The sequence below is a fragment of the Hippopotamus amphibius genome, chromosome 16 (genome assembly GCF_030028045.1).
Source record: "Hippopotamus amphibius kiboko isolate mHipAmp2 chromosome 16, mHipAmp2.hap2, whole genome shotgun sequence".
In the NCBI taxonomy this organism is placed as follows: Eukaryota; Metazoa; Chordata; class Mammalia; order Artiodactyla; family Hippopotamidae; genus Hippopotamus; species Hippopotamus amphibius.
The window spans coordinates 26,685,731-26,712,354 of NC_080201.1; the positions used below are offsets into that span (position 1 = coordinate 26,685,731).

At 57.2% G+C, this 26,624-nt stretch overlaps 2 protein-coding genes across 7 annotated transcripts in view; both read right to left on the reverse strand.

The window, feature by feature from the left end:
* Positions 1-219: 219 nt before the first annotated feature.
* SETD6 (SET domain containing 6, protein lysine methyltransferase) lies at positions 220-5,939 on the reverse strand. Of its 2 annotated transcripts, XM_057713650.1 has the most exons (9): positions 5,874-5,939; positions 5,563-5,652; positions 5,338-5,482; positions 5,117-5,258; positions 4,785-4,979; positions 4,532-4,652; positions 2,380-2,560; positions 2,085-2,227; positions 220-1,922 (listed from the first exon to the last, which is right to left on the reverse strand). In XM_057713650.1, the coding sequence occupies exons 1-9, from the start codon at positions 5,898-5,900 to the stop codon at positions 1,620-1,622; spliced, it is 1,347 nt and encodes a 448-aa protein (XP_057569633.1). In that variant the 5' UTR covers positions 5,901-5,939; the 3' UTR covers positions 220-1,619. The 2 variants fall into 2 exon arrangements, with proteins under 2 accessions (XP_057569633.1, XP_057569634.1); XM_057713651.1 differs by lacking the exon at positions 4,532-4,652 and having other exon boundaries at positions 2,380-2,627.
* A 925-nt stretch (positions 5,940-6,864) lies between these two features.
* Positions 6,865-26,624, reverse strand: part of NDRG4 (NDRG family member 4) — a 42,081-nt gene continuing 22,321 nt past the window's right edge. For 2 of the 5 annotated variants that reach the window (XM_057712671.1, XM_057712669.1), the window contains exons 3-17: positions 24,109-24,153; positions 16,583-16,688; positions 16,208-16,328; positions 16,055-16,117; positions 15,857-15,917; positions 14,614-14,700; positions 14,481-14,537; positions 14,005-14,108; positions 13,102-13,158; positions 12,959-13,010; positions 11,555-11,602; positions 11,342-11,377; positions 11,181-11,232; positions 9,805-9,843; positions 6,865-9,003 (exon numbers count right to left, since the gene is read on the reverse strand). In XM_057712671.1, the coding sequence (XP_057568654.1) occupies positions 8,849-9,003; positions 9,805-9,843; positions 11,181-11,232; positions 11,342-11,377; positions 11,555-11,602; positions 12,959-13,010; positions 13,102-13,158; positions 14,005-14,108; positions 14,481-14,537; positions 14,614-14,700; positions 15,857-15,917; positions 16,055-16,117; positions 16,208-16,328; positions 16,583-16,688; positions 24,109-24,153 (1,083 nt within the window). In that variant the 3' untranslated portion in view covers positions 6,865-8,848. Of the gene's footprint in view, positions 9,004-9,804; positions 9,844-11,180; positions 11,233-11,341; positions 11,378-11,554; positions 11,603-12,958; positions 13,011-13,101; positions 13,159-14,004; positions 14,109-14,480; positions 14,538-14,613; positions 14,701-15,856; positions 15,918-16,054; positions 16,118-16,207; positions 16,329-16,582; positions 16,689-20,057; positions 20,423-24,108; positions 24,154-26,624 lie in introns of those variants that run through there. The other 3 variants (XM_057712672.1, XM_057712670.1, XM_057712674.1) reach the window with 3 other exon arrangements.

Below are 26,624 nucleotides of genomic sequence, written 5' to 3' on the forward strand. Positions count from 1 at the left end.
GTGCAAAATGTGTCCAAGGCAAGTAGATAAACTGGTACCTTCCCAGCTTATAATCAAAGGGCTGCTCATGCCATGCACTTGTCTGAGGGGGGCATAGCTCCATGTCTTCTGACATTCCTGGTGTCCCAAAGAATAGCAAGAAAGCCAGTTTAAATATAATATTGTGTAACTTATTTTTTTAAAATATGGATGGGGACCTTGAACATCACCAATTTGTTAAAAAAAATGTGGATGTGTAGAATTTGGTATGCCAGGGAACATGGGAAGAGTTCACAGTTGAGATTCTGTGGGTTTTTATTTTGCATCTTCCCCAAATATAAAGCTGGATGTGGGGAGAGCATCATTTTCTCTTTTCTGCTGGAGAACACGTCCCCTTGGGCCCTGTGAAACATTTCTTTTTTATAAATGGAAGCCAAACCAGGCCTAAAGTTCCATCTCTCTCCTGATAACTTGTAAATTGCGTGGAAAGGAACCAAATATTATGAATTGCCCTTCCCCATTATCCCAATGAATGGCCATAAGACTAAGCTGAACAACAAAGTCAAAAGGACCAATACAGTCCCTTTTGTAAGGATTTTGAATGTTTTATAAATGTATTGGTCCATGTGTTGTATTTTGTAGCCTTCCTAGTTCTGGGCTTTAGCTTCCCTATTCTTGTATGTGTATGCATACTGTAGTTAAACATTAAAGTCATGACACACACGTGAGTCCACTGTGGCTTTCTCAGTAGCAGCCAGTGCTGGTGGTGAGGAGGAAAGTGGACTGCCCAGCCTTCTCATTGGGGCCACTGGGGAACACCAACTTTTGCTGAATGGTAGGTTTTCCCACTATCAATCTGGCATCTTTAAATAAGGAAGCGATTTTTGTGTAGTGTTGTTTTCCTTTCCAACAGTGAAAAATTATTGGAGTAGGTTTCAATGGCTAAACAATTTCAAAATGCCCTTTTAAAAATATCCTTTGCCCTCACAGTGTTTTGATATCCTTTTTAAAAGAAAAGGAGTAGGTATATATTTAAAACTTTTCCCATTTTATATTACACCTCACCTTTCATGACTGTCAAATTTTATGGCCAGAGAGGACAAAAAGGTTCAAGGTTAAATAGTAGAAATCTTACATGGGGGTTTGAATGTCATTGCTGTCTTAAGGATGAGTTGTGCCATCTAGACTGCTAAAGAATTAAAACAATTGCTCAGTCCCGGTGACACAGCCTATTAAATCCTCCAGCAGCAGACAGCTGTTAAAAATGGGAAAGTGACTTGCTCAAAGTAGACCTGAACCAGGTCTACTTTCACAGTCCATGTTATTAAAATGCTAGACTACAACAAAATGTATCACTATCACATTTCTGCTAACTGGATCAATCTGAGAACCGAACAACTATAAAATTTATTAGTCTTAGTAACAATAAGCAGCGATTCCCAAGTCTACTGCTCCCAATCCTTCAGCACATCACTCTTACCTTGGAGTTCATCCTAGACAACAATTTTGCTACTTTTCCTTTTGGTATTTAGTACGAAATGCAAAGCAAAACATCCAGATTTTCCTTCTTTTCAGGCATCAACGTGTATCAGCTTAGCATTAAGTTCTCCTGGATGCTCCTTCAGGCAAAAGGGAGCCCACTAACTTGTCAGTTCCAACAACTGGTGTAAGATCATCTTCTGACCATAACGAACCTGTAAGGCTTGCTGTTCCCTCCAGCTGAGTGTGGCATAGACCTCGTTACTGAGTAAATCTTGCTCAGTTTTTAAGTCTGTGGCATAGGTTTGCAGGGTCAACAAAACACTGTCCCGAAGAAGCTGTCTCCATGATGCTTTGAGTTTGGGGATATCTGTGATTGTCAGGCTGTCCTCTTCCCTTTTATCATCTCTCCATCCATCGTGGTCTTTAAACTCTCTGAATTCCTCAGCAGGCATGCACAGTACCTAGAAGCAACCATGGGGCCCTTTAAGTACCATGTAATACTTGTACATTTATGAAATTGATTAAGAGAAGCCAACCTATCCTGGCAGCATTTTAAGTGTCCTCTCCATCCATGCCACCCTTCCTCTCATCTAGCTCTAAAAATACTTATTTTGAGCATTTACCTTGAGTGTGGTGGCCAGCTCCTCTTCAGTCAGCACCTCCTCCCGCCCAATCACAAAGGCTCCCTCTTCCCCTACCATCTCCAGTTTGCATAAAAAATCCCAGCGTTCATACAGTAGGAGCCTTTCAGCTTCAACTTTTGTTCCTGTAGATAGGAAAGTACTGTTGTGGAAAGTCTCAGTATACCCAAGAGCTCATTTCTCCTTAGTCTACAAAAAGGGGGCAACTGCTATTTGACAGAGCACCTGGGGCAGGGATGTAGACACATACACCACTGTCCACAGCTTAATCACTCACCTTGTAACGCTGCTTCACGAACAGTCACCATCTGAATGTCAGCCGTGTCATCCGTGTTGTCAGGATATGGTTCAGCAAAACCATACATATGAATCAACTGCCAATTAGCCATTTGTCCATAAGTGTTGAAAATCTCATGGCCTTCAGGAATGGGCTGAGTGGCCACCATCCGAAGACAATGCTGGGGTGGAAGGGAGAAGCTGGGGCCAGGCCCTTCCCAGGCCAGCCTCATGAAGATTACTTCCCTCCTAAAAAGGTATGGTTCCCTCCAGCAGGTATAGTTCAGTGATGGGACTGATGCTATACCTACCAACATTCTACCTTTAGTTCCTGTTAAGATCCTGTACTGTAGGGACTTCCTAGGTGGCACAGTGGTTAAGAATCCACCTGCCAATGCAGCAAATACTGGTTTGAGCCCTGCTCCAGGAAGATCCCACATGCCACAGAGCAACTAAGCCTGTGCGCCACAACTACTGAAGCTCACATGCCACAACTACTTAAGCCTACGCGCCTAGAGCGCATGCTCTGCAAGAGAAGCCACAGCAATAAGGAATCCGCGCACCACAACGAAGAGTAGCCCCCGCTCGCCACAGCTAGAGAAAGCCTGTGTGCAGTAATTAAGACCCAACACAGCCAATTTATTTAAAAAAAAAAAAAAAAAATACCATACTGTAGAATAAAAGAGGTGAGGCTTACAAAGGTGGAAGGTCAGCCCAATGGTTTAATAAGTGAAATCTCTGCTCAGTCATCTCAAGAACTTAAAGTTTCTAGCTTTAAAAAATGAATGAGACTGCCCTGGTGGCGCAGGTTAAGACTCCTGCCAATGCAGGGGACACAGGTTCGATCCCTAGTCTGGGAAGATCCCACATGCCTCGAAGCAACTAAGCCCGTGTGCCACAACTACTGAGCCTATGCTCTAGACCCCTTGGGCCACACCTACTGAAGCGCGCATGCCTAGAGCCCGTGCTCTGCAACAAGAGAAGCCACCGCAATGAGAAGCCCACGCACTGCAACAAAGAGCAGCCCCTGCTCGCCACAACTAGAGAAAGCCTGCGTGCGGCAACAAAGACCCAATGCAGCCAAAAGTTAAAAAGGTGGATTTAAAAAAAAAACGAATTAGGGACTTCCCTGGTGATCCAGTGGTTAAGCCTCTGTGATTCCATTGCAGGCGTCACAGCTTCCATCCCTGGTCCGAGGACTAAGATCCCGCATGCTGCACAGTGCAGCCAAAACACCACCACCACCAGATCAAAGGGAATTCCCTGGCAGTTCAGTGGTTAGGGCTTGGGCACTTTCACTGTTGGGGCCCAGAGTGGCCAAAAACAAACAAAAAAAACACAAAATCTAGACCAAAGTAGGAACAGCAAACAGAAACAAGGTTTTAAAAATAACAGCCATCTGGGACTTCCTGGTGGCACAGTGATTAAGAATCTGCCTGCCAATGCAGGGGACACGGGTTCAATCCCTGCTCCAGGAAGATCCCACATGCCATGGAGCAACTAAGCCCATGCGCCTAGAGCCAGTGCTCCACGACAAGAGAAGCCACCACAATGAGAAGTCCGTTCATAACGAAGAGTAGCCCCTGCTCTTCACAACTAGAAAAAGCCCTCGCACAGCAATGCAACCAAAACAATCATTCCCCCCCAAAAAAGGGAAAAAAAAAGCCATTTCCTAATTTTTAATTCCATAAGCTTAGATCTTTTCTTGCAACTTTCCACTTAGCAAACAAAATTGATATAAAAACAGACCGGGTATCATCTTAAACCTCTTGTCTTATAAAGATCCCATCTTCTCCTGAAAAGTATCAACACTATGGCTGTTTCAGATTACTGCCCACAGGGCCCTGACACAATCTTGGCTCACTGGCACTGCACAGACCAACTGACCTATAGAACCAAATCGATGGTACAAGGTTTATCAAAGGATTAACCCCAGCTTTCTTTTAGGGTTTTCAGATGTTCTGTGTTCAAACGATTTCACTGGAATACGCAAACAAAGTACGTAGAGCTAATTCCACCTACTCCTTTCTAGTATGAGGAGAATGGGGACCCTTTAGCTCAACTGCCAGGCCAGCACAAGTGACACAGTGGTTTGAATCAAATGCCCAATCATCAGTGCACATAAGAACAAGAACTGGGAGGGATCCACTCACTGGAGAGTATTCTAGACTGGCATTGTGATTGGCTAAGTGGTTTAGTATGTCTGCAGCAGGCACCATCAAAGGGGAGTTTGGCTCCTTTTCATCCTCCTCTTCCTCCAGTGGTTCCTGAAAGCTGCCACAGAGAGAACTTTGCTAAAGCCCAGCGTAGGGTGAGAGACGGGGTGGGGTTCACTGTTCTTTCCCTTCTGGTCCCTCAATAGAGTTCTAAAGACCAAGGGTCCTTTTCAAGGTTCTGCTCACTGACCTGTAGGCCATCACAAGAGCCACGAGCTGGCGGTAGAGTTCCAGAGAGCGAACTCGGGGGCTGAAAAGATCGGAGTGGGCTTCCATGAAGGGCAGCACGATGGAATAATACTCGCTGCGGATGTTGGCCAAATCCTTCTCCACGGCCTCAGGTACGCCTGTGCCCTGCAGCAGTCGCCGGCGCTCCTCCTCTGGCCTGCAGGGACACCCCCACCCAGGTTCTTCACGCAACCTACCGAGACCAGCGCTTGGGATCCGTGTCCCAAGGGCAGGGCGCTTCGAGCCGAGCTACCTACGGTGCTGGCGCTCCCCCGCCCCTCCTACGGCTCTCACCAGAACATGGGGTGCTCCAAGCGGCCCAGCTCGGGCCAGAGCGCAAAGTAGGGGCTCCAGGGCGAGGCCGGGGCCTGCAGCTCGTGGAGCAGCGCCAGCAGCAGCGGCACCCAGCCCGACTGGCTCTGCAGCGCGCCTCGCTCTGAGGGAGACACAGAGGTCGGGGCGGCGGCCGGCCCCGCGGGCCCGCCCCTACGTCCCGCCCCCGCCGGCGTGCCCACCTCGCTCCAGCAGGCCGCCGATGGCGCAGGTGTGCTGCGACAGGAGCGCGGCCCGCGGCACGGCGAACAGCAGCTCCCCGGCCTGCACGCTCTCCCGCGCCACCATGCCGTAGCCGGCCACCGTGCCCTGCCGGCTCACCGCCACCTGAGCGGGGAGAGCGGCCGGTCAGCGCCGCCCCGCGCCCGCCTCCCGGACGTGCCCGCCCCCACCCCGCCCCCACTCACCTTGGGGCTCAGCTCCAGCCCCACCCGCCGGCACCAGCTCAGGAAGCCGGCCACCGGGGCCGGGTCGCCGCCGCCCGCAGGCCCCACCACCTGAGATGAGCAAAGCGCAGTGGCGCGGCCCTGGCCGGCAGAGCTCGCTCCCGGCGGAGGAGACGGCGGCGCGCGCGCCGAGCAAGGGCCGCGGGGGTGGGGTGGGGGAGGGGACGCAGGGCGCGGCAGGGCGCGGAGCGGCGCGCGGGACGGCGCTGCGGGCGGGGGAGCGGCGAGGCGCGGCGGGCAGGCGTGGGCCCGCGTCGGCCGCCGCGACTTACCCGCCGCCGCTTCGCCTGGGTCGCCATGGTCCAAGGGCGCGCGTTCCCGCACGTCTGCAGACCCGCCCGGGCGCTTCCGGCGTCCGGGGCGGGACCCTCGGGGGCGGGGCCTACGTCCCCGCCCCGGGACCACGTGACGCTTCAGCTTCCAGGCGGAAGACCGGTGAGGGTTTGCCCCGGGTCCTACCCGCCCAGCTGAGAACATCCTTGAGGCCGGTTCTCCCCAGTTGAGTTTAGAAAACGTGCGGTGGAGCGCAGGAGGACACGGCCCGTTGCTGCCTTGAGCCTGGTCTGAGCCAGGCACAACCCTTCCCCGCTTTGCTCTCTGACAGTTGAGACCCCCCTCGGAGTAGAAGTGCAAAATCCGGTTTCTGGATGGAAGGGAAGGCCTCGCGGGAGGCCGGCTGGGAGCGCAGGTGCAGCAGTTTGCACGCGTATTTCGGAATGGTGTGATCAAGGCTCTCAGAACTATTGATAGAATAGACCTGCTCTGTTTTTCATCTTATGCATAAAACATGGAGGGGTTTATTTTTACTTGCTTCTTTAGTAGCTGACACACAGCAGGAACTCAGTATCTACTTACTGGGTAAATGGCTGAGTGAATGAATCAGAAATGGTGGCTAAACATGGGGAAATAGCATGCCCTTTAATTTAAGAAAATGAGACAGCGAATATAGAGGTTACAGGCCTGGGTTTTGAAGTCAAATACTGCCAAGGCCAGCTCCCAGCTTTCCCTCTTATTAGGGCAAATTCAGTTTCCTCAGCTGTGAAACTAAGATAATTAATATCTACCCTGTGGAACTAATGTAAGGATTGGTAAGATAATATGACAAGATCTGGAAATACTGAGATGGATGGAAATGCCTGTCTTCACTCTGAACATTCAACCCCACCTAAAATCCAAGAAGCACCAGTCTCATCAGCTTAAAACATTCTGTCTCTTCCAGAGCTTCCCATGATGGGCATGGCATCACATACTTAAATTCTTCTCAGTTTCTTTATTAGTTTTTCAGCACAGTTAACTCTTTCTACGTTGACAAGGGTTTGTTTTACATTTTGTCATCTCAAAGTCTCATGACATTAGCCACCAGAATACACAAAAGTAGGCTCTTCACTTTGTACAGAGAGGAAAATAATAAATTCCATTAAAAGTTCACTTTGACCAAAGAGACAACCTCCGATGGGAAGCCACACGCAGGAGGACCCGATATACATATATATATAATGTATAGATGTTTATAGATATCTCATCTGAAAGAACACAGAAAAAAAAATCCAAGGTTCACAGCGCTATCTACAGTAAGAGGGATTAATTCTACCAGCTTTTCACAGTCACATTCTATATTCAAAGGAAGCACGTGAGTGAATAGAACTGGGGACGGACTAACACTCCACTGGGCTCTAGAGCAGTCTAGAGTAATGGCTTAAGATTATAGAAGGGGGTGATGTGTGCAGAGGAAATGTGGATGCAGGTGTCCCCTCAGCCCCACACACACCCACCCCCCTCCACAGCCCTGCATTTTTCATTGCTCTCTCCTCTTCTCTTTTTTTACTCATTTGGGGGCTCGTGGCAATTGATTTAGGCTCAGAGACAAATGGCTTCTGGTTTCTGGGTCAGGAGACTCTACCCGGTAAGGTGGGTGAATAGGAAGTACGTGGTACAGCCCTGGGCTTCAGGTGGCAGGAAAGGGCTGGGGTGTGTGGGGAGCCTTTCTCCCCTGCCTGGCCCTTGTCCACGTCAGGAAACGTCTCCTCCCACCCCAGGACCCAGCAAGCCCCAGCCTGAGCCCATTCCAACCGGTTAGGATGGTGATATGGTACTGCCAAGTCCCATTACCTTGGACCAGTTTTCTCCAAATGAACTCTCTCAGTGATGCCTCCATGAAACATTGTCATAGCTTAACTAGAACTCTCCCTAGAAACGTTTCCAGTGGCCTTGGCCAAGCTGCTGCTGACTGAGCTGTCCTTCATGGAACCTGGGGGCATAAAGGGGGTCTCTCAGGGAACTCTGTAGGAACTCTGAGCTGCCACTGCCCGCTGGCTTCCGCAGGCAATCACCACGAGGTTCTCAGAGGTGCACCCAACACTCAAGGTCTATCCCAGCCTTTGACCTCAGCCCTAGTCAGCTCCCTATGGAGGCAGAGGACCAGGTAACTTTCTGCCTCACAGCCTTGGCTCAGAAATGGGACAGGGCCAGGAGGCGGCAGAATGTGGGCTGCAAGGGACAGTCTGTGGGTTTCCTGCCCTCAAAGTCCTCCATGTTCTGTCTTCCTTGGGCAGAGAAACCCCTTTCAGCCCCGGCCTGCCTGGCCCTACAGCACCAGGCCTGCCCAGAGAGCACCAGGAAAACTGCTGTCTGGTAGAAGCGCCCCCTTGTGGCTACTGTGCAGGTGATTGTCACGTGTGCTAAAGACAGAAACAGATGTGCTTGGTGGAGGGGCTGAAGGTGGGGGGAAGGGGCCTGCAGAGCTCCAGGGCTCCCGCCTCCAAGTGCTCCCCGCTGCTGTCTACTTGGTCTCACGCCAGTGCCTGAGCTGGACCCCGTGCTCCAGCTGTCCCCACACCTGCCACCTCAAAACCCCATCCCATGTACAAGCTTTCTTCAATCCAGGATATAATCCTGGATCCTGGCCAGAGAATGACTCAAAGTCTTTCCTTAGCTAATCCCCTTCTTCCCTGGAACCCTGCCCTGACTGTGCCTGGGCCTTGGGGAGTCTAAGTCAGCCAAGTTAGCAAGGTGAGTGACGGGGTGGGGTGGGGTGCGGAGGAGTGAGCCCCTCAAACCATCTGGAGACTGTTCCGCCGCAGCATCTAAGACAGATCCCCTCATCTTTTTACACAAAAGAGAAGTAACCCCATTTCCTCCCCTTCGCCCTCACAAAAATAAACTAAAGGGGAAATGAGCCGCGCGAGGATGGCAGTGGGACGTCAATGCGGGTGGTGGGCAGGTGGGCGTCTTCACGGGACCAGGAGCTTCAACAGGACACCTCCATGGTGTGGTTGACCTGGCCCAGCCCCTCGCTGCTCTCTGAGTGGGTGCAGGCCTGCGCGCGGCTGCCGTCCACTGAGCTGGCGCTGGTGAGGGACGCGGTACGAGAGCGGGCGAGACGGGTCATGCTGGCTGAGGGCACTGCAGACAGAGAGGGCACCGGGGGTGAGAACCAGCAGGCGGGGCCGGGCGCGGGCAGGCGGGAGAAGGATATACGCAAGCAAAGCGGCCAGCGAGACCCGTTCTTCCAACGAAGGCACGGAGGCCCATCCCAAGCCAGGGCTCTACATCTGCTCTGTCAAGCCCCAGGCATGCAAGGCCAGCGACAGGGAGTGAGCCAAAGGGGCGGGGGACCACGGAGGCCTGCAGGCCCCTCCTCACAGCAGCTGGCCAGAGCTGTGGCCAAAACGGGGTGACAGCGGACCGGGTGTCCCTGAGCTGGGGCAAGGATGGGACGTTATTTCCAAGTCTGCCTCCCTCAAGAGGATGCTGGGGCAGGGGGAGTAAGACCAGTTCTGTAAAGAAGGGCAAGGTGTGGTGGCCTCAGACTGCCCTAAATCCAGTGTCTGCCCTTAATCAGAATTTCACAAGCGAGACTTGCAGGGAGCAAACTCTACCTTCCTGGCCTCAACCAGCCACCTGTCCAGCTCAGGCATGGCTTGCCCTTGAGCCCAGGGCCGACACCTCTGAGAGGTTCTGGTTCCAGCTGCCAGAGCTCTGGAAGCCATGGGGCCCACGGCAACCTAGAAGCAAGACTGATCTAAAACCCAGTCAATCTGGAGCCCTAAACGGGACAGAGCCCACGGAAGAGCAGGACACAAGAAGTTTCCACGGCAAGATGCGGCCTGGCTGCAGCACTGCACAGAGGAAGGAGCAGGGGATCCTGGGACGGTGGCGGGGGGCAGGGCGGTCCATGCATCAGGGGAGGGGCTGTGGGGCTACCTGCTCCTCCACTCAGCCTTCGGTCCTTCAAGTACGCAACTAAGAGAGAAGACAGCCAGAGGGGCGGGGTGGGGGGGAGACAGAGCACGGGTGAAGAGGAGGTCCGGCGAGGCCAGGGCGCCGAGATGGGCCAGACAGGAGAGGAAGCACAGAGAGGGCTGGGGGCAGGGCCGGAGCCTCAGGAGGCCCACTCCTGCCCACCCACTGACGCAGCGGCCCCAGAAGGAACCACGGCACCCACGGACGGCCGTCTGGCCCCGGGGCTGGGAGAGCAGGGTGGGGCACTCACCTCGCCATGCTTCTCCAGCCTGGGTGGCTCCGGGGGCCTCGTGCCCACAGGCCTTTGGGGCCTAGAACCTCGTCCCAGCGCCCTCACCATTCCACGGGGGCTCAACTCTCCCCGTGGACCGAGCAGGGGAGGCCTGTATGACCTCCCAAATGCCTCCCGGCCCTGGGGCTGCCTGGGGGTCCCAGCCCCGACAAGCGCCGCCCCCCCACCCAGCCCAGCAGTGTCGCCGGACACCTCCTGGGCTCAGCGCCCAGCCTCAGAGCCCCCGCTGGGCCTCACGATGGGTTTTGGCCTCTCGTTGCCCTACTTCTCCACAGACAGGCTGGCGGGGCCCCCGGTGCCCTGGGGGCCAGCGGGGAGTTCTATTCCTGTCCTCCCCACAGGCCTGTCCTCCCCAGGAGGCACAAACTCCAGAGGCTGACGTCTGAGGGGAAGAAAACAAATCTGGGGGGAGGACGTTCGCTTCCAGGAGGAGAGCCAGGCGTAAGGGGGCGATGGAAGGAGACAGGCCTGGGTCACCGCGGGGGCGGGGGCGCGGGCGTGTGCGCTGGAGGCGCTCACCAGCAGTGTCTACAAGGGGAAGCTGGGCGCGGGCGGGGAGCCAGTTCCGCCCCGCAGCCTGTTACCTCAGGGGATGGCCTCGTGCCTTCCCCAGTCCCCAGGCTCTAAGGCCCCTCCTCTGAGGCCCCTGGCACCAGCCAGGACCCCCTCAGCCCTTCTCAGGTGCTGTAGGCCCAGCAGGGGGCGGGTGGTGTGGATGACACCTCTAGGCAGGCTTCCTTGGCAGGACTCAGCCCCAGGCCCCGGTCCCCCCGAGCTGGGAGAAGAGCCCGCACCCCAACGGACCCAGCCCTGCCATGAGAGGGGCGCCCCAAAGCCTCTGCCACGGCACAGGAGGGCAGGGCCCGGCCCGGGACCGTCGACTTACAACCTAGGTGACGATGCCCTGGAGGCCCCAGGTACGTGGGGGGCAGAGGGGCACAGCATCTGGCCTTGGAAACATGGACTCATGCCCACAGGCGACCCAGCCCCACTTTGCCTCCTGCCCCCCGGTCTCTGGGGCGGGGCGGGGCGGAGGTATACTTACTGTAGCCCATGCCTTGCAGGAAGTATTTGAAGGCTTCAGTCAGCTTCCCAGGCTGTAGGGTGAGGGACATGCTTTGACTGGCTGCCTGGGGTCCGGGGAAGGGGGAGGCGGCCCCCACCCTGGGGCCGGGTATAGGACAGAGGGAGGGCCAGGAGGCTCACCTGTGTGACCTGGGGGAGCCCCCCGGAATCTGCCATCTGCAGGGGAGAGAGGGGGCGAGCTGAGCGGGGGCCACCCACCCCCACACCTCGCCTGTCCCGGGTACACCTAGACAGGCTCCCCCGACCAGACACCCTGTCCTGCTCCCACCTTGGCTGGGACCCCAGGCGGGCCCCTCCCTGTAGCTGGGCCCCTGGTGGGGGGGAAGGCCTCACCTTCAGGAAGGTCGTGGTGGTCGGATCCAGTTTGGAGTTGCACTCGACCTGGGGACGGGGAGCTTGCTTCAGCAGAGTGACGTACGGAGGGTGGCGGGGCGCCCCCTGCCCCAGCTGCTAAGGCAGATTCTATCCCCAGAGCCGGGAGGCTCTACGGGTGAGGGAGGGAGTGCAGGGGCAGACACAGGTGCCTTCGGGAAGGCCAAGGCCCTGGGGAAGCAGCCCCCTGCGCCCCTCCACTCCACTCACAACTGCTGGTGGGGCGGGGGCGGTGCCGTGTCCTCACAGGGAGCCAGGGCCACCTCCGCGGGAGAGGCTGAGAAAGTACCAGGGACCCCAGGAGTCGGGCATCCAGGTGATGGAGGGCTAGGGGTCAGCGGGAGACTCGGAAGCCTCTGAAGCCCTGAGCCTGCCTGGGTCAAGACAGCAGGTGCAGCCCACAGCCCTGCGCATCCGAGCGCTCAAGCACACGGAAGGTGTGCTAGTTCAGGTGCACGCTGGGGGCTTCCCTGGGCACTCCTGGACCCCGGACCCTCTGCGCTAAGGGGGACACGAAACCCGCAGGCTGCCTGCTTTCAGAGTTACGACAAGAGAGGTGACACATGACCCCCACACATAATGGGTGCGTGTGGTGGTCAAAGGGGGACCACTGCTGTGCTCATCCATTATTTATTTCATAACAAATCAATCAAATTTTACAGGAAAAGAGAGATCTTAGTCTCTGGGCCTAAAATGGGTGGAGAGGACGTCCTAGGTGGCGCAGTGGTAAAGAATCTGCCTGCCAATGCAGGGCACACAGGTTCGAGCCCTGCCCTGGGAACATTCCACATGCCACGGAGCAACGAAGCCCGTGCGCCACAACGATTGAGCCTGTGCTCTAGAGCCCGTGAGCCACCACTACTGAGCCCATGTGCCACAACTATTGAAGCCCACACACCTAGGGCCCGTGCTCCACAACAAGAGAAGCCACTACAACGAGGAGCCTGCGCACCACAATGAAGAGTAGCCCCCGCTCTCAGCAACTAGAGACAGCCCGTGGGCAGCAATGAAGACCCAATGCAACCAATAAATAAATTAAAAAATAAATAAATTTATTTAAAAAAAAATAAAATGGGTGGGGACTACGGACGGGCTGCACTGCTGGGGGGTAGGGAGGGGGAATCAGGTGGCCTGCTCCTGGCCCCCCGTCCCTCCCATCTCCAGGCCTCCCTCACCTGAAGGATGGGGCCTGCCCCCAGCCAGTGGTACATGGCAAGATGGTAGGGAAGCGGGATGAGAAGCCCACCATCCAGTGTCCCCCCTGAGGCTTCCCAGGGCTGGGTCAAGAATTGGCCCTGTTGGGCAGGAGCCAGCGACCCTTTACCCCTGCCTCCCACCCACACCAGGGCACAACCCCTCACTCACCACCCCATCCTCGGCAGGTGCGTTATCCCCGACCACCAGCATCACAGGGCAGCTGCAGAGACAGAGGAAAAGGGCTGCCTGGCCTGGGCACCGGAGGGGGGTGGGGCGAAGGCGGGGCATGCTGGAGGCGAAGGGGGACTCACCGGAGCGTCTTGGCATTGGGCACTGTTCCAGGCCGGTTAATGTCCAGGTCTCTGCGGCTGCAGGGAGAGGCAGAGGTGGGCATCCCAGGACTGGAGCCCGGGGCGGGGCCTCGGGGTGTGTCCCCAGCCTGACGCTGCTGTATTTCAACCCCATCCCTCTACGTGGCAATTATGGCCCAGCATCCCTGGAGGTACCGGGGTGGCCCCAGATTTGGGGCTCACATACGCTCTAGTGTCTCAACTGTGAGATAAAGCCTCACAGATGCCATTGGTAAAATGAGGACACAGGGACCTGTTCTGCATAAATAGTCCCCCCATGTGACTTCTGGGAACCCCCAAGTCATGCCGGGTGGGCCCTCACATTTAGCGGTCACCACGGGCTGGGCACCACCACCTGTGCTGGGAGTTCTGGGCCTTAGAGGGAAGCAGGCTGGGGCCTCTCTCCCTCTCCAGTGTTTCTCCAGCACCACGCACACAGCCGGCGCTCAATAAATATTGGTAGGAAAAAGAGAAGGGAGGGCAGGCCCGTGGGGGGCCCAGGCTACTGCCCTGCAGGGCCACCCCAAAGGGGCTCCAAGGGGCACGTCACCCAAGCTCTTCTCCACTTACAGACATCAGCAGGGAGGCTCAGGGCGGAGGGGGCAGGGGTGGCACCCACATCCTCCACGGCGCCCAGCAGCAACGCCCAAGGGAGGAGTGGAAGAGCCCTGCTTCCCTTCTTCCCCTCTCGGGGGGTGTGACTCTGGGCAAGAGGCCACCCCTCTCGGAGGCTTGTGTACTAACTGGGAGAGTGTGTCACCAGCCGGCTGCCTGCCTCCCCCGTGGGCGGCTGTGTCAGGGGTCCCCCCGCCTCTTGAGCGCTCCCGTCCCGGTGCCGCCAGCTGGGCCCCGCGCCGCCCGCACCTGTTGTACATGTTCCAGAAGAGCTGCAGGTTGGCCTGGTTCACCACATTCCCGATCTGCTGCCGGTAGCTCTGCACCAACTCTGTGTTGCCCACCAGCTCCTCCTGGGCCCCGGGGGATGAGCAGCACACACGCGGGGCAGGGGGCGGGGGGGGGGGACCACAGACAGCGACCCGCTCAGAGGGGGCATCGCTGGCCAGAGCATCCTCTGCCCCACCCCCAGTGGTGGGGGGGAGGGGGAGAGGGGGAGGAGGGCGGGGGGAGCCCATGGAGGAGAGGGCACCCCTCCCCCATCTGGCTCCGATGCTGCTGTCTCCTGGCTGGCCACAGGGCAGGGATGTGGCACGTCAGCTGCCACGTCACCCTGCCACCCTCTTCCTCCTGCCCGGCTGAAGCCCCGGGTACCCGAGAGGGGGCAGCACCAGGCCCTTCAGGAGACCCCCCGCCTGGCCACCCCTGCTCCCCAACCCCCTCACCTGGCTGAAGAGGTGGGATAGCACCGTGTCGGGTAAAGTACTGGTCAGGCCGGAGAGCTGCAGGCCGAGGTGGAGGCCGGTGTGAGCGCCCACACCGCCCCCTCCTCACCCCCTCCGGGTGCCCCACACTCACCTTGGTGGCCGCCCAGTCGATCCAGCCTTTGCCATTGGGGTCTATGTTCACCAGCACCAGTCCCTCCACCAGGTCTGGGAAGATGAGCTGTCGTGACAGGGAGACAGGGCTGGGGGGCGGGGCAGGGTGCAGGGAGCCCCAACCTTCCCACCTAGAAAAAAGGGCTGTAAAATTCTGGCCCCGCCCATCTCACAGGCAGCTGGGAGGGTCTGAAGAGAAGGACGTGCTCTGCAAGGGCTTCAAGGTGCCACTGATGACCAAGCGCCTTCAGCTGGGAACTTCCCTGGGGCCCCTTTCAGCTGCCCCTGCTCAGCCTCCTCCCCAACTGGAACCTTTCCAAATCCTTGTATTTGGAATCTATGCCTATATCACTGTTTTTCCTCCCTTTTAATGTATCTTTGAAGAGGCTACTGTTGCAACACTAAGCATGAAACATCTTTAATAAAATATTTTGTTTCTTTGCTTTCATAGAAAAAGCCCTAGTGATGTTAAGAAACTGACCATTCAAAAAACTATTTTGTGTTACATATTGTGAAAGAGATTTGAGTTTTCTATTCCACCGTCCGCATTTAGGGGAAAATGGTGATATGTATACAATACTGAGCTCATGTCAAGGTGTCTAGGGTGTCAGAGAATGGTTGACGGTTAACAAAGTGGTTAAGTAATGCAGTCGAAACTGGAGTTGAAAATTCCTGGTCAGTTTTTTTTTGTTTTACTCCTTTTTTTTTCCAGTCTTTTTTTTTTTTTAAAGAAAAAATACTTTGAGTCCTAAAAATTAAGTTTTTGCTTTTAGAAATGGAAAGCTTGTGGGTTCCTACCCAGCATGACGTTTTTGAAACCTGACTTTCTTTAAACTTCACAAACTTAACATCAGTGTAATTTTAGGTTAAAAAATGATTCATGTTTAAGTATTACCCTATTTAGCGAATGAATGATTAGGATAATCCTTACTTAGTGGCTACAGTAATTAGTTGTGTAGTTTGTTGCTAAGAGAAAGTTTGGTTTTGGATAAGGGTTGAAGTGACTTAAGGTATACAGTGTTTTAAAGAAATGTATGGAAAAAGTAACTTTTTTTTTTAAGTTAATTTCCTTGGAAGAAAAGAAAAAAGGACTTTCCTAAGTGAAGAGGAAGTAGGCGGAGGAGGAGAGGAAGAAAGAGCAGGGAACGTGCCTGCCAGGTTGCCCCTGGGAGAGACGAGTCCTGGGATTAGTTGGGGATGAGGGTGGGGGTGGGGAGACTCACTGCGAACTTGGCCAGCACGTAGGCTCCGGCTCCCACTCCAATGCCAATCACGTACTTGAACCTGATGGAGGGCATGGCTGGTCACTCCAGGGGTTTCCCCTGGTTGCCATCCAGAGCAGACCCACCCCTAGCCCTTAGCTCTCAGCTAGAGCCTGCTGGCTCCCTGGCAGGGGTGGGCAGGGCTGGGTGGGGACTCACCCGAAGTGCTGCACCACAGAGGAGAGCATGGCGGCCAGCTGCTCCATGGAGGGGAACTGGTACCTGCAGGCAGAGCAGCAGGTCAGGCCCCGGTGCAGCTGGGGGCACGGAACCAGGGAAAACTGGCGTGGGGGGGGGGCTCCGGGTACCTACCCTTGGGGAAACTGCGACGCCCCCACCTGCTGACCGGGGGCATCCACGTGGCACACCACGAAGTGCTTGGTGATCTCCTGCATGTCCTCAAAGTTGAAGAAGGTATTGAAGCACAGCTTGTCTGCAAAGACACAGCTCTCAGCTGTGGCCGAGACGGGGGGAGGCGGGGGAGGGAGGCCCGTGGACACTGAGAGGGAGGTCGAGGCAGAGGTGACCAGCCTCACGGTTCAGCGGGGAAACCGAGACCCAAAGGGCTAGGGGCGCGGGGCTAAGTGTGAGTGGGGACCTACGGGGCTCCGTGGGGAGGGCGCGGGGGCCTCACTGCTCTGGCAGAGTCGAGGCAGAGGAGGACCAAACGGGCTGAGGCACACTTACGGTTGAGACCCACGTCATGGTAAGTGAGGATGGCGGGGCGGTTCCCCTTGGGGGAGCCCCGGATCACCACGTGCAGAAGGCCGTAAGGCGTCTCGATGTCGTGTTCCTGGAGGGGAGAGGCAGCGCTGGACACTCTGGGCAGCCTCCACGGCTGGCTCTTCCGGGACACACGGCTGTGGGGCAGCCTGGGGGCTGCCGGGCCTGTAGGGGGAGCTTCCCCCACCGTGGGGGGGGCCTCGCCTTCTCACCAGCCCCCGCCGCTCCCAGAGAGGACAGACCACTCCTTCCCACAGGGGCAACATGAACGGGTCTGCACGTGAAAGTTCTAGTCTCCTCTGCAAACCCGCCGCTGGGGCGAGCTGTCACGGCCCAGGCCCAGGCTCAGGGCCTGCTGCACCCAGCCTCCAGGGTCCAGGGAGGCCCATTTTCTGGCTGCCGCCCCTGCAGGACACCTCTGCCATCCCCACTGAGTCCCGCCCTCTTCACGCTCCCCCTCGACGCAGCACCGTTCACAAGGGCTGCAGCTCCTAAAAGGGACTGACCTCAACAGCCCGCCTAGAATCCAGAGCAAAGCCCCCAGGCCGGCCAGCCCAGCCTCCCTGCCCCACACCTGCCCCTGGTTCCCCCTCCAGACTCTTGCTTCTGCCTCTCCGTGACCCCCCGAGGCCTCCCTCGGGCAGGACTGGGCTAGACACCCGCCCCCTCCCCAAAGGCCTTCTGCGGTGGCCACCCTGGGGTCCTCCCGTGTTCACGCCCTTGGTCTTGCTGCTCAAGGTCGTCCGTCCTTCAGGAAGCAGGAGCTGGACGCTGCAGGTTCAAGCCCCGCTCTGGCCCGTACGGTGTGGCTCTGAGCGGGGCCCGCACCTCTCTGTGCCTCAGCCACCTCTCCCTGAGCCGTCCCATCAGGACTCTGTGAAATCGAAACAAGCTGATGTCTGTCGAGGGTTTAGCACTTGGAAAGGGCCCCCAAAAGAGGGCTGCTGTGTGTGGGCACGCCTGAGCCCTGGGGAGTCACCCTGCTGGCTGGTCCTTCTGCAAGCTGGTGCCCCTTTGCCACTCATGGGGAGACTCCGAAAGCGTCTGTCAAAGCCCTGACCTGCACCAGGGGGAGTCCTGGGAACCACAGGGGGGTGGTCTGGGGAGCTGGCGGTGGGGCTAAGGTCAAGGACAGTCAGCGTGTGACTGAGCACCTACTGTGTGTCGGGGTTATGCAAGAGAGAAGGAGCTCTTCTCCCCATCTTTCAGGTAGAGGACACTAGGACGCTCAGGTTTAGAGAGAACCTAAGTTCCTCCCTCCGACAGGAAAGGGGAGACTCAGGCAGCTTCTTGGGGACTGGCCTTCTTGGGTCTGGGCTCAGAGGACCACTGTCTAGGCCTGTCTCCAGTGGGGAGTGACAAGGCCGTGCCAACCCTGTGGCCCAAGGCCACCCAGGGAGCCACCCATCTGGGAGTCCTCCAGATGGGCCCTAGTCCACCACGGCCTCCCCACGGCCCAGGCCTGTCCTCCCTCAGGGCTGTCAAAACAAGGGACACTTCCTGCTCACTGACCAGACACTTTTCATGTATCTTCTTATTTACTCCTCACAGAGGAGGAAACTGAAGCTGGGACATGAGAACTGACTTGCCCAAGGTCAAGTTCAAAGAGGACAGGGCAGGTCTTACAGGTGCCACCCTCAGACTGCTCTTTTCTGAGGAAGAGATCAAGCTCCACCCAAGAGACTTCCAAGCAGGCAGCCTCTCCACAGCTGCCTGGCCCTGCTGGGGGGCCCTGCATCCCCACCCCCCATGCTCTCTTGGCTCTGGAGGGCAGGGCCTGGGGCAGGAAGAGGGCTCAGTGCTATGGAGGGCGGGGTGGAGGGCAGGACAGGTGCACAGTTCCATGCAGGGCATGGACTGGGGCAGGAGGGGCACACTGCTGTGGAGGGTGGGGTGGCAGGAAGGAAGGATGTACGGTGCTAGGGAGAGCAAGGAATGGGGCAGGAGGGGTGCACGGTGCTACGGAGGGTGGGGGCCGGGCCAGGAAAGGGTGCCCATGGCGCAAGAGCTGCAGTGCGCTTCCTGCGGCATAGCAGACAGCACTTAGAGCAGGCAGGACTCGGAGCGGGGTCAGCTCTAGCCCCGCAGAGCACAAGTCAGGGCCCAGGGCGTGGTCTTCTCAGTGTGAGGGGGTGTCTGCCCCTCCCGGTCCCGGTCCCCACCCCCCACCCGGAGCTGCGGGACTCAGCTGTAGGGCTTGCCCCTCTAAGGCTCAGCTCCCGGGGAAGGGCTGGGCCTGGACGCGCCATCGGGGGCACAGCCCCGTTGCCCACTGACCTTGGCTGAACCCTCCGCCGACCTCCCTGCACCCTCTCCTACGCAGGAGTTCAGATCCAGCTCATCCTGGTAGAGGCCAGAGGTCCCCAAGAGGGGCGCCCCAAGGGCCGCAGCCAGACGAGCTCTGAGCCCCCCAACCCCCAGGGCCGAGGGCTCTCATTGGCTCCTGATGACGTCAGAGCCCGTCCCCGCCTCCAGGTGGGCGCCAGCGCGAGGCACTGCTGCCGCAAGGGAGGGGGCCCTGATGTCCTCTCTCTGCCTGACCGGCTCCCCTCATCCGTGACCTTGAGGGCTGCGGGGCCCTCCGAGTTGGGCTTCAGGTCGTGCGCTCACGGGGCTGGTTGGGTTCTTGCCGTCCACCGCATCAATAAGTCAGGGGACCGGGTCTGGGTACCCGGCGGCCCCATGGCCTTCGGACCCGGCAGGGCAGGCAGAGCAGGCAAGCGGGTAGAGGGGTAGGTCTGCCCCTGTCTCTCCCTCCTGGAGTTAGAACAGCACCGAGCCTGGGCACCTCCTGCCCAAGCAGGAGGAGGCGCCCTGGTCCCCCCCGGGTCCCCTAGCCCTGCAGGCGCATCCCTGCAGCATTGCCTTCCTACGCCCAGAAAATAAGGCACAGCGACCCCCTTCTCAGCTCCGCCCCTGCAGGGACCTCAGCCCGACGGCCCAGTTAACACCATAACGCAGACTTCCCTGCTTTTGCCTGACTGGCACCCTGCAGTCCCCCAAACAACCAAGACAGCCTTCGCAGGGTCAGGAGGTGTCTGCAGGCACAGACACCCCAGACACGCAGAGAACAGCTTCCACAGGGCTGAGGTGGTCACAGCGCCGGGCAGAGCCAGTCGAGCACGTGCCAGGCGGAGGGCACACTGTCCGCGGGAGAGGCACACGCCAGCACACTGATCCACACAGGCTTACAGACGAATCACAGCCCGTTCCAGTTTCTGCAGAGATTTCAGCCTTCCCCATCCTCCCCCACGGACCCTGACCAGCAGCTGCCCCCAACCACTACTGCGGACTAGGGTCACCAGGGAGCCTGGAACCTGCTGGCCGTGCTCCGTGACCGCCAAGGTGAGGCGACTGAAGGCAGAACCACCACCAGACCGTGGCAGAGGGATGCCCCTTCCTCCCTGCCCACCTTGCCGCCCCCAGAGTCCTCACTCACCCCATCCCAGCACTCCGGCATCTTGCCGAGGGAGGCGACCTGCCTCAACCAGGAAAGTCAAACAAAGGCCTGAGTCACCAGAGTCCAGAGGGAGGGGGCAGCGCAAGTGGGAGACCAGCGGCTCTGTGACGGTGCACAGCTCCTGGGCCATTTATATGCGAAGCCTGCCGGGCCTGCGCTGGCCCCTCCTCCCTGCGGGGTTTCTGAACAGCCACTCGCTCACCCAGAGCCCCTGCTCCCAGATTGGCTTTCAGGAGGCAAACTTGGCTCTGATTGGCTTCCACGGGCCTCACTCAGTCCAGCTCCTGCTCCTCCCACCCCCAGCAACACATCAGTCTTGATGGTTCCCGGCCCCTGCATCCTGCCCACCCCCAGCACAGAGGCTCACAGCAGCAGCTGCACAAGGAGTCCTAGGAAGATGAGAGGCCATGTGTACAGGTGTACCCTGTGACAGGCACACAGGAGCCTCTCGCAGATGACACACCCAAACAGGGCAGGGAGAGCCACACAGGCATGCCCCAGACAGCACAGCCCTTGCCCACACCCTGGGAGCTGCCAGGGCCTGAGAGGGCCCCAGGCCCAGCCTGCACATCAGGAAGGCCTGGATCCCTTAACCCCAAGGGGATATGGGGAGTCACTGCTGCCTGGGACATCCTGGGTCATGACCCTACCCCACGGGGCTGCTCCTTCTGCACTCCCAGGGTCTCCCCTAGGGCAGCCCCTACCCTGCCCACATGTAAGCCCAGCGCCTGCCCATGCTGGGGAAGCGGGGGTTCTGGGGCCAGGGGGCCTGCACAGTAGCAGGACCAGGGATGTGGTGGGCACACACCAGCTCTGCCCTCCCCCACCCCCATCCCGCAGGACGGGTGCTGGAGGCCACGTGGCTCAGGATGTGGGTGAGGAGCTGTCCCGAGACATGCAGGTAGAATAAAGAGATTAGAAGGGGGAGGCAAAGGAGAGCAGAGGAGGAGAGGAAATAGGCCAGGGAGGGGAGCGGAGGAGGGAGCCCAAGGACTGAGAGAAGCAGCAGCAACAGAGAGAGGGAGGGGTGCGGGCGCCTGTGCCCCCATTCTGTCTCTTTGGGGAAGGAACACGCCACTCGCTCCTGCCTGTGCTGACAGCCCTGCACGCTGGCTGGCTGCCCTGGGGGAAGGCGGTCACTTCCCCGTCTCCGGGTGCCTAGTGACCTGGTCAGCACCTGCCATGCATGCTATTCCAGGTCATGTCCTCTGCCTGGGGGGCATCAATAACCTCCCCTGCCCCCTCTGACCTCATGCAATGCGGGCCTAGTGCAGCGTGCTGGGGCCTGTGCTCTCCCGGGGCAGCCAGGGTGTGGAACGGGTGTCCCCCAAGCCCCTCATGTCCTGGCCATGTTCCCTCCTCCCTGCCACCACTGTGGCACAGGAAGAGGCTCTGGCAACCGAGGCAGTGTGCACACACAACTCTGTCCGTGGACCTGCCCACCAGATCCTCCCATGTGCTTCTTGAAGATGGCAGGGTGGGGTGCCTTCCCACCCTTTCTGCCACTAAAATCCCACCCGTCCATGGTCTCCAACCTTGTGCCCACCTGAACCTCTCAGTGGCCTTTTGCACCATTAGACCTGGGAGACCTCCAAACCATGACCCCCCAGTTCTGCTCAGCTCAATGGCTTCAAATCAACAGACCTGAGTTTAAGCTCCAGCTTCCCCAACCACTAGCTGGGTGATCTTGGACCAGACTTTTAAACTTTTCTGTGCCTTAGTCTCCCAACTGTCAAACAAGAAATGTGCCTCCCTCACAAAGCTGCTAGGATGAGGATGAGAAAAAGCTGCACACATCACTGCAGACCTGACCCCAGGCCTGCCCAGGGGAGACATGGGATAATCTGTGTGCCTCTCCAAACTGCTGGCTCTTCCCCGGAGGTGGTACAGTTGTCGCTGAATAAGGCAGGCTCAGGTCCTGCTAGCCAAGCCCTGCTAGTCTTTGCTGTGTGACCTCGGGGCAAGTCAGTCAACTACTCTGAGCCTCCACATCTGTAAATGGGAGAACAGCAGTGTAGCTGCTTGCACAGGTAGTGTAAGGACCAAGGGTACCAACAGAATCCCCACAAACCTATGAGAAAGGATGAAGAATCTGAAGCACAGAAGCACAGAGAAGTAAGTTCTCCCACTCAGCTAGTAAGCAGTGGCGCTTACCAGCATCTTAGCACTCTGGCCTGAGGTCACATTATTAAGAGTAGCAAATGCTTAATGCCGTATCTCCATCCACGTGCCAGACTCCATCCAGATGCTCTGAACACGGTACCTTATTTTATCCTCTGAACACCCACTTTATAAACAAGGAAAATGAAGCACAGAGAGGTTCTGTAACCTGCCCAACATCACACAGCCAGTGGGTCTGGCTCTAGTGGCCACTAGTCATAGTCAGCCCAGGGTCTGAGTGCCCAGCCCTAAGGTGCCATCCCCGACCCTACAAACACCCAGGGAGGTCTGAGCTGCCTGTCTCACTCTACCAATGAGGTAGTGACCTGTGCTGGAGGTCACGTGGCAGGGCCAGGACCTGGACTCGGGTATGCCTGGCTCTAGTGTGTCCTCTGCCCCCAGATAAGGGCCATCCTGGCAGCTGCTTTACTAAAGAAAATAATTTTAAAAAAAACCCCAAAAAACAGCAGCCTTTGTGGTGCACCCAGAGTAGACAGTAAAGTGCCTTTAACTACACGCAGCCCTTCACCAACCAAAGGATCTTGAGAAACAGGGTTGCACAAATGTGCAGGGACCGCCCTATTCCAGGCCCGGCATGTGGGTGCAGAGGACCCCGGGATTCTCGTCACCTCTTTCACCCTCCAAGCCACCTCTCAGGGTGTGTTTTGGGGCTGGCAGTCACCTCTGTTGGCATCCAGGGAGTCCCACTCTACGTCTGGCAGGGGCTGGTTGCCCTGCGGAGGAGGCGGGGCTGTTTCTTCACACATTCCAGCCCTCATTTGGAGCAGGGGGGACAAAGGGGACTCCGGCCGTCAGGACCTGGGCCACCTTGTGGACACATCCCTCCCTTCTCTCCTCCCAGGATCCCCGTTGTTCCCCACTCCCCCAGGCCCCTTCCAGTCCAGCCCAGCTCCAGAGACCTTTGTGTGTGGAGCTAGCACTCCCAGGAGAGTAGAGCCTGTACACACGGGCTGTCCTGACGCCTCTGCTTGCATCCCTGAAGGGACGCGTGACCCAGGGTCCAAAGCACGGCTGGGATCCAGAGCCTCAGATCCCCAGATCCTGGCTGCAGATCTGCACGCCTGGGGGAGGAGCTGGCAGGCCGCCCCCCCTCCCACGTCACCCCTGCGTCCAGACCACGAGGCTGAGGCTGTCATGGGGCTAGGAGACTGACCCAAATTGGATGGTGGCCTGAGAGCTAGCTCCCGCCAGCCAAGAGGAAGGTCCCAGAAAGGTCTGACTTTGTTCAGTAGGTGTTTTTTGTTTTTTTTTTTTTAAGCTCTTTATTGGAATATAATTGCTCTTCAGTAGGTTTTGATGGCCAGTGGGGCCCTGGCAGCCTGTGAGGCTCCCATTGTGTCTGCTATTACATGTCTTCTGAGACCCGGAAATAAACAGCCACTCTGGGACTCATAGGGGAGAAATGGTGGGCCAAGTGAGCAAAATCAGAAATCATCGTGTGGGGGGATAAAAACAAAGAATGATTTCAATTTTTACAGGGAATCTGGCATCAAACTAAAGAGGACATGGTTGTCCTGGGCAACTGCTGCCATGGAAACAAGAGCTATTTCAGAGCATCATCCTGGCTTTTCATAGGAGGAAAGTGCTGATTCAGAAGACAGCATCCTCACTCCCCCAGACCTCCCCTTCTTTCCCTGTCCTGTTCAGGGAGAGAGGGGGGCATTTCTCCACGGGGCAGGGGGCAGGCGAAGGCAGCGGGGGTGGTCCTGGAGGCTTCCAATGCTCAGTCCCTGTGGCTTCAGGCTGGGGGCGCAGAGAAGGGCTGTGACCCTCCTCTGAAACAGGCTGGGTGGGGGAAGGGCCAGCCATCAGTTGGTCCCGCATCTGGGGAGGCTGAGCAGAGACCTACCTTCCAGTCTGTGTCCACAGCCAAGAGGAAGGTGTCAGAGTTCTCCTAAAGGGAGGCAAACAGAAGGGGTGGCTTGTCAGGCCCCAGGCCGGCCCAGGAGGGGAGGGGGCTGCAGCCACAGGGGCTCTGCCTTGAGCAGCCTTGCTTTTTTTTTTTCTTTTTGGCCACACCATGAGGAATGGGAATGTGGGATCTTAGTTCCCCAACCAGGGATCGAACCAGGCCCCTTGCAGTGGAAGCACGAAGTCTTAACCCCTGGACTGCCAGGAAAGTCCTGCCCGAGTCTATCTTAATGTTAACAAAAGTAACCCAGGGCTTTCCAAGCGCCAGGTATCAGGCCATTAAGTACCTGACAGATGAGGCTACGAGCAGCTACACACGTTGATTTTACCTATTAATTTTTTTTACCCTATTAATTGAAAATGTGAAGATTTCCACTTTGCAGGTGAGAGGCTGAGTCACAGGGCTAGAAAGTGATGGAATAATCTCTGACCCCAGATTCTTGCTGTGCATCACTTTGCCCGCTGCCCCCACAGATGGTTTTCGAGGGGGACCATCAGGGCACAAATGCAGAGGCCAGGGAAGGAGGGCAGAGGCAGGCCTGACTATCACACCCACTGCAGGGAAGACGAGACCCACGCCTCGAGGGAGAAGAAGGCTTCTCTGACCCGCACAAAGGCGCTGTCTGGGCCTCTGTGACAGCTGCTCCCACATTTGCAGACCTCCCTGCTCCGTGCCCTCAAAGCACTGAGGTTCCCCTGCTTTTAGGCTCGTTTTATGCTCACTGGGGTGAGTCTCTGATTGGCGCGCATCCCTCCCAGACTGCAGGTGCCGGGAGGGTGTGGACCATGTCGAGCCCAGCTCTCAGCATAACGCCTGGTATGGACCAGGCTCCTCAGACACAAACAGATCTGGATGAGCAAGTCTGACTTCATGAATGAGGGGAGTGTGGTTTAGATACACCCACTGTCTAAAAGAGATGGAGAGCAGAGGAGTGGGGGCCCGAACCCCATGTGTCTGAGTTGCCAGGCTCTCCCTGATGCAAGCCTGTCAGCCCTCGGACACTCTGCACCCTCCCTGGGTCTCTTTTGGGGAAGGAAACCTCATAGGGGGATCTCACCTATCCAGGAAGAGCAGTGATCCGGGGCCTGCCTTCTCCTGTGTCTGTCTAGAACCCTCTTTGCTCCCCTCACTCACTGTGGGAAGATCACTTAGCCTCCAAGCCTCAGTGTCTGTGAGGATTAAATGAGTGGCACAGACAGCAGTCACTCTGTCCTCAGCACTCCTGCACTGGACCCTGTGCGCTACAGAAGCTACTGAATACATCTGTGGATAAATGAGACAGACTAGAACCAGGATGTTATGGGAGGACAGCAAGTGCAGGGCAGGGCTGCTTAGTGCAACAAGAAGGAAAATGAACCCAAATCACAGGAGCGGGGAGGAAAAGAATGAAAACCAGCAATGCTGATATTTTACTCTCAAAATAAGAAGTTCATCCACCTGCATTCTGGCAGTTGGAGTTGGAGGGGTGGTGGAGAAAATCAGACAGCGCTAGAGGCTCTCACACCAAAAAGGAAAGCCAGGTTTCAGGTGACATCAACAACAGCCATCCTCCGCTCCTGGTTCCTCCAGGGCCTGGGGGCTCTGTGTGGGGAGGGGAGGAGAGCATGGAGACGGCCACTCCTGGACCCTCCAAGGGACGGGGCGGGGGCTGGGGGAAAGGGACAAGGCTGGTCATTGATGAATCCTCTCACCGGAAGACCTCACTCAAGGCGGGCCAGGGAAAGAGATGCAGGAGATTTTCAAGGGGATGGGAAGCTTCAGATAGGCAGGACCCCACACCAAGAAACGGCAGGAATAACACAAGCCGATCCAGAGACCTGGGAGGAACCACATGAACATTCTGAGGAAAACTAGTGGGAGAGAGGGTCCAGCTGACAGGAGGTGAGGAGGCCCAAGAGTGGCCTAAAGAGACCCAGGTGGGTGATGCGGGCGTGGGGAGAATCAGCGATTCTTCCACGGAGCCCTGGACACACGAGGCAAGGACTTCAGAGGCAAGTGCGTCTGAAATGGCAGAGGGATGGCGGGTACTCGTGTGGAAGTATTTGCTCCTCAGTGGACTCAGGGAATTTGCACCTGGCAGGTTGAGGAAGACTTAAAAAGTGAAAAGGACAGGCACTTTCATCCCATGCAGCTGGACAGGGGAATCTGTCTGGGGGTGAAACCGCCTGGGAGAGAGAGGCAGAGAGTAAGGCAGAACTCCGAGACAGGACTGCACCAGTTGTCACTTAAATCAGGAAAGGCCACTCTGGGAGCGCCTAGGAGGATTTTGGGGGGTTGAGGACGGGGCCATTAATATGCCTTGGAAAGAGCAGATGTGACCAGTGACCAGGTCCACGGGGCTTGTGCTGACCTGAGAAAGCAGAGAAACTGAACTGGGGATTCGCGGCCTCCGTGGAGGACTGAGATGCAGACCCTCGTGCAGGGGGCAAACTCTGGTCCAGGTGGGATGAGGT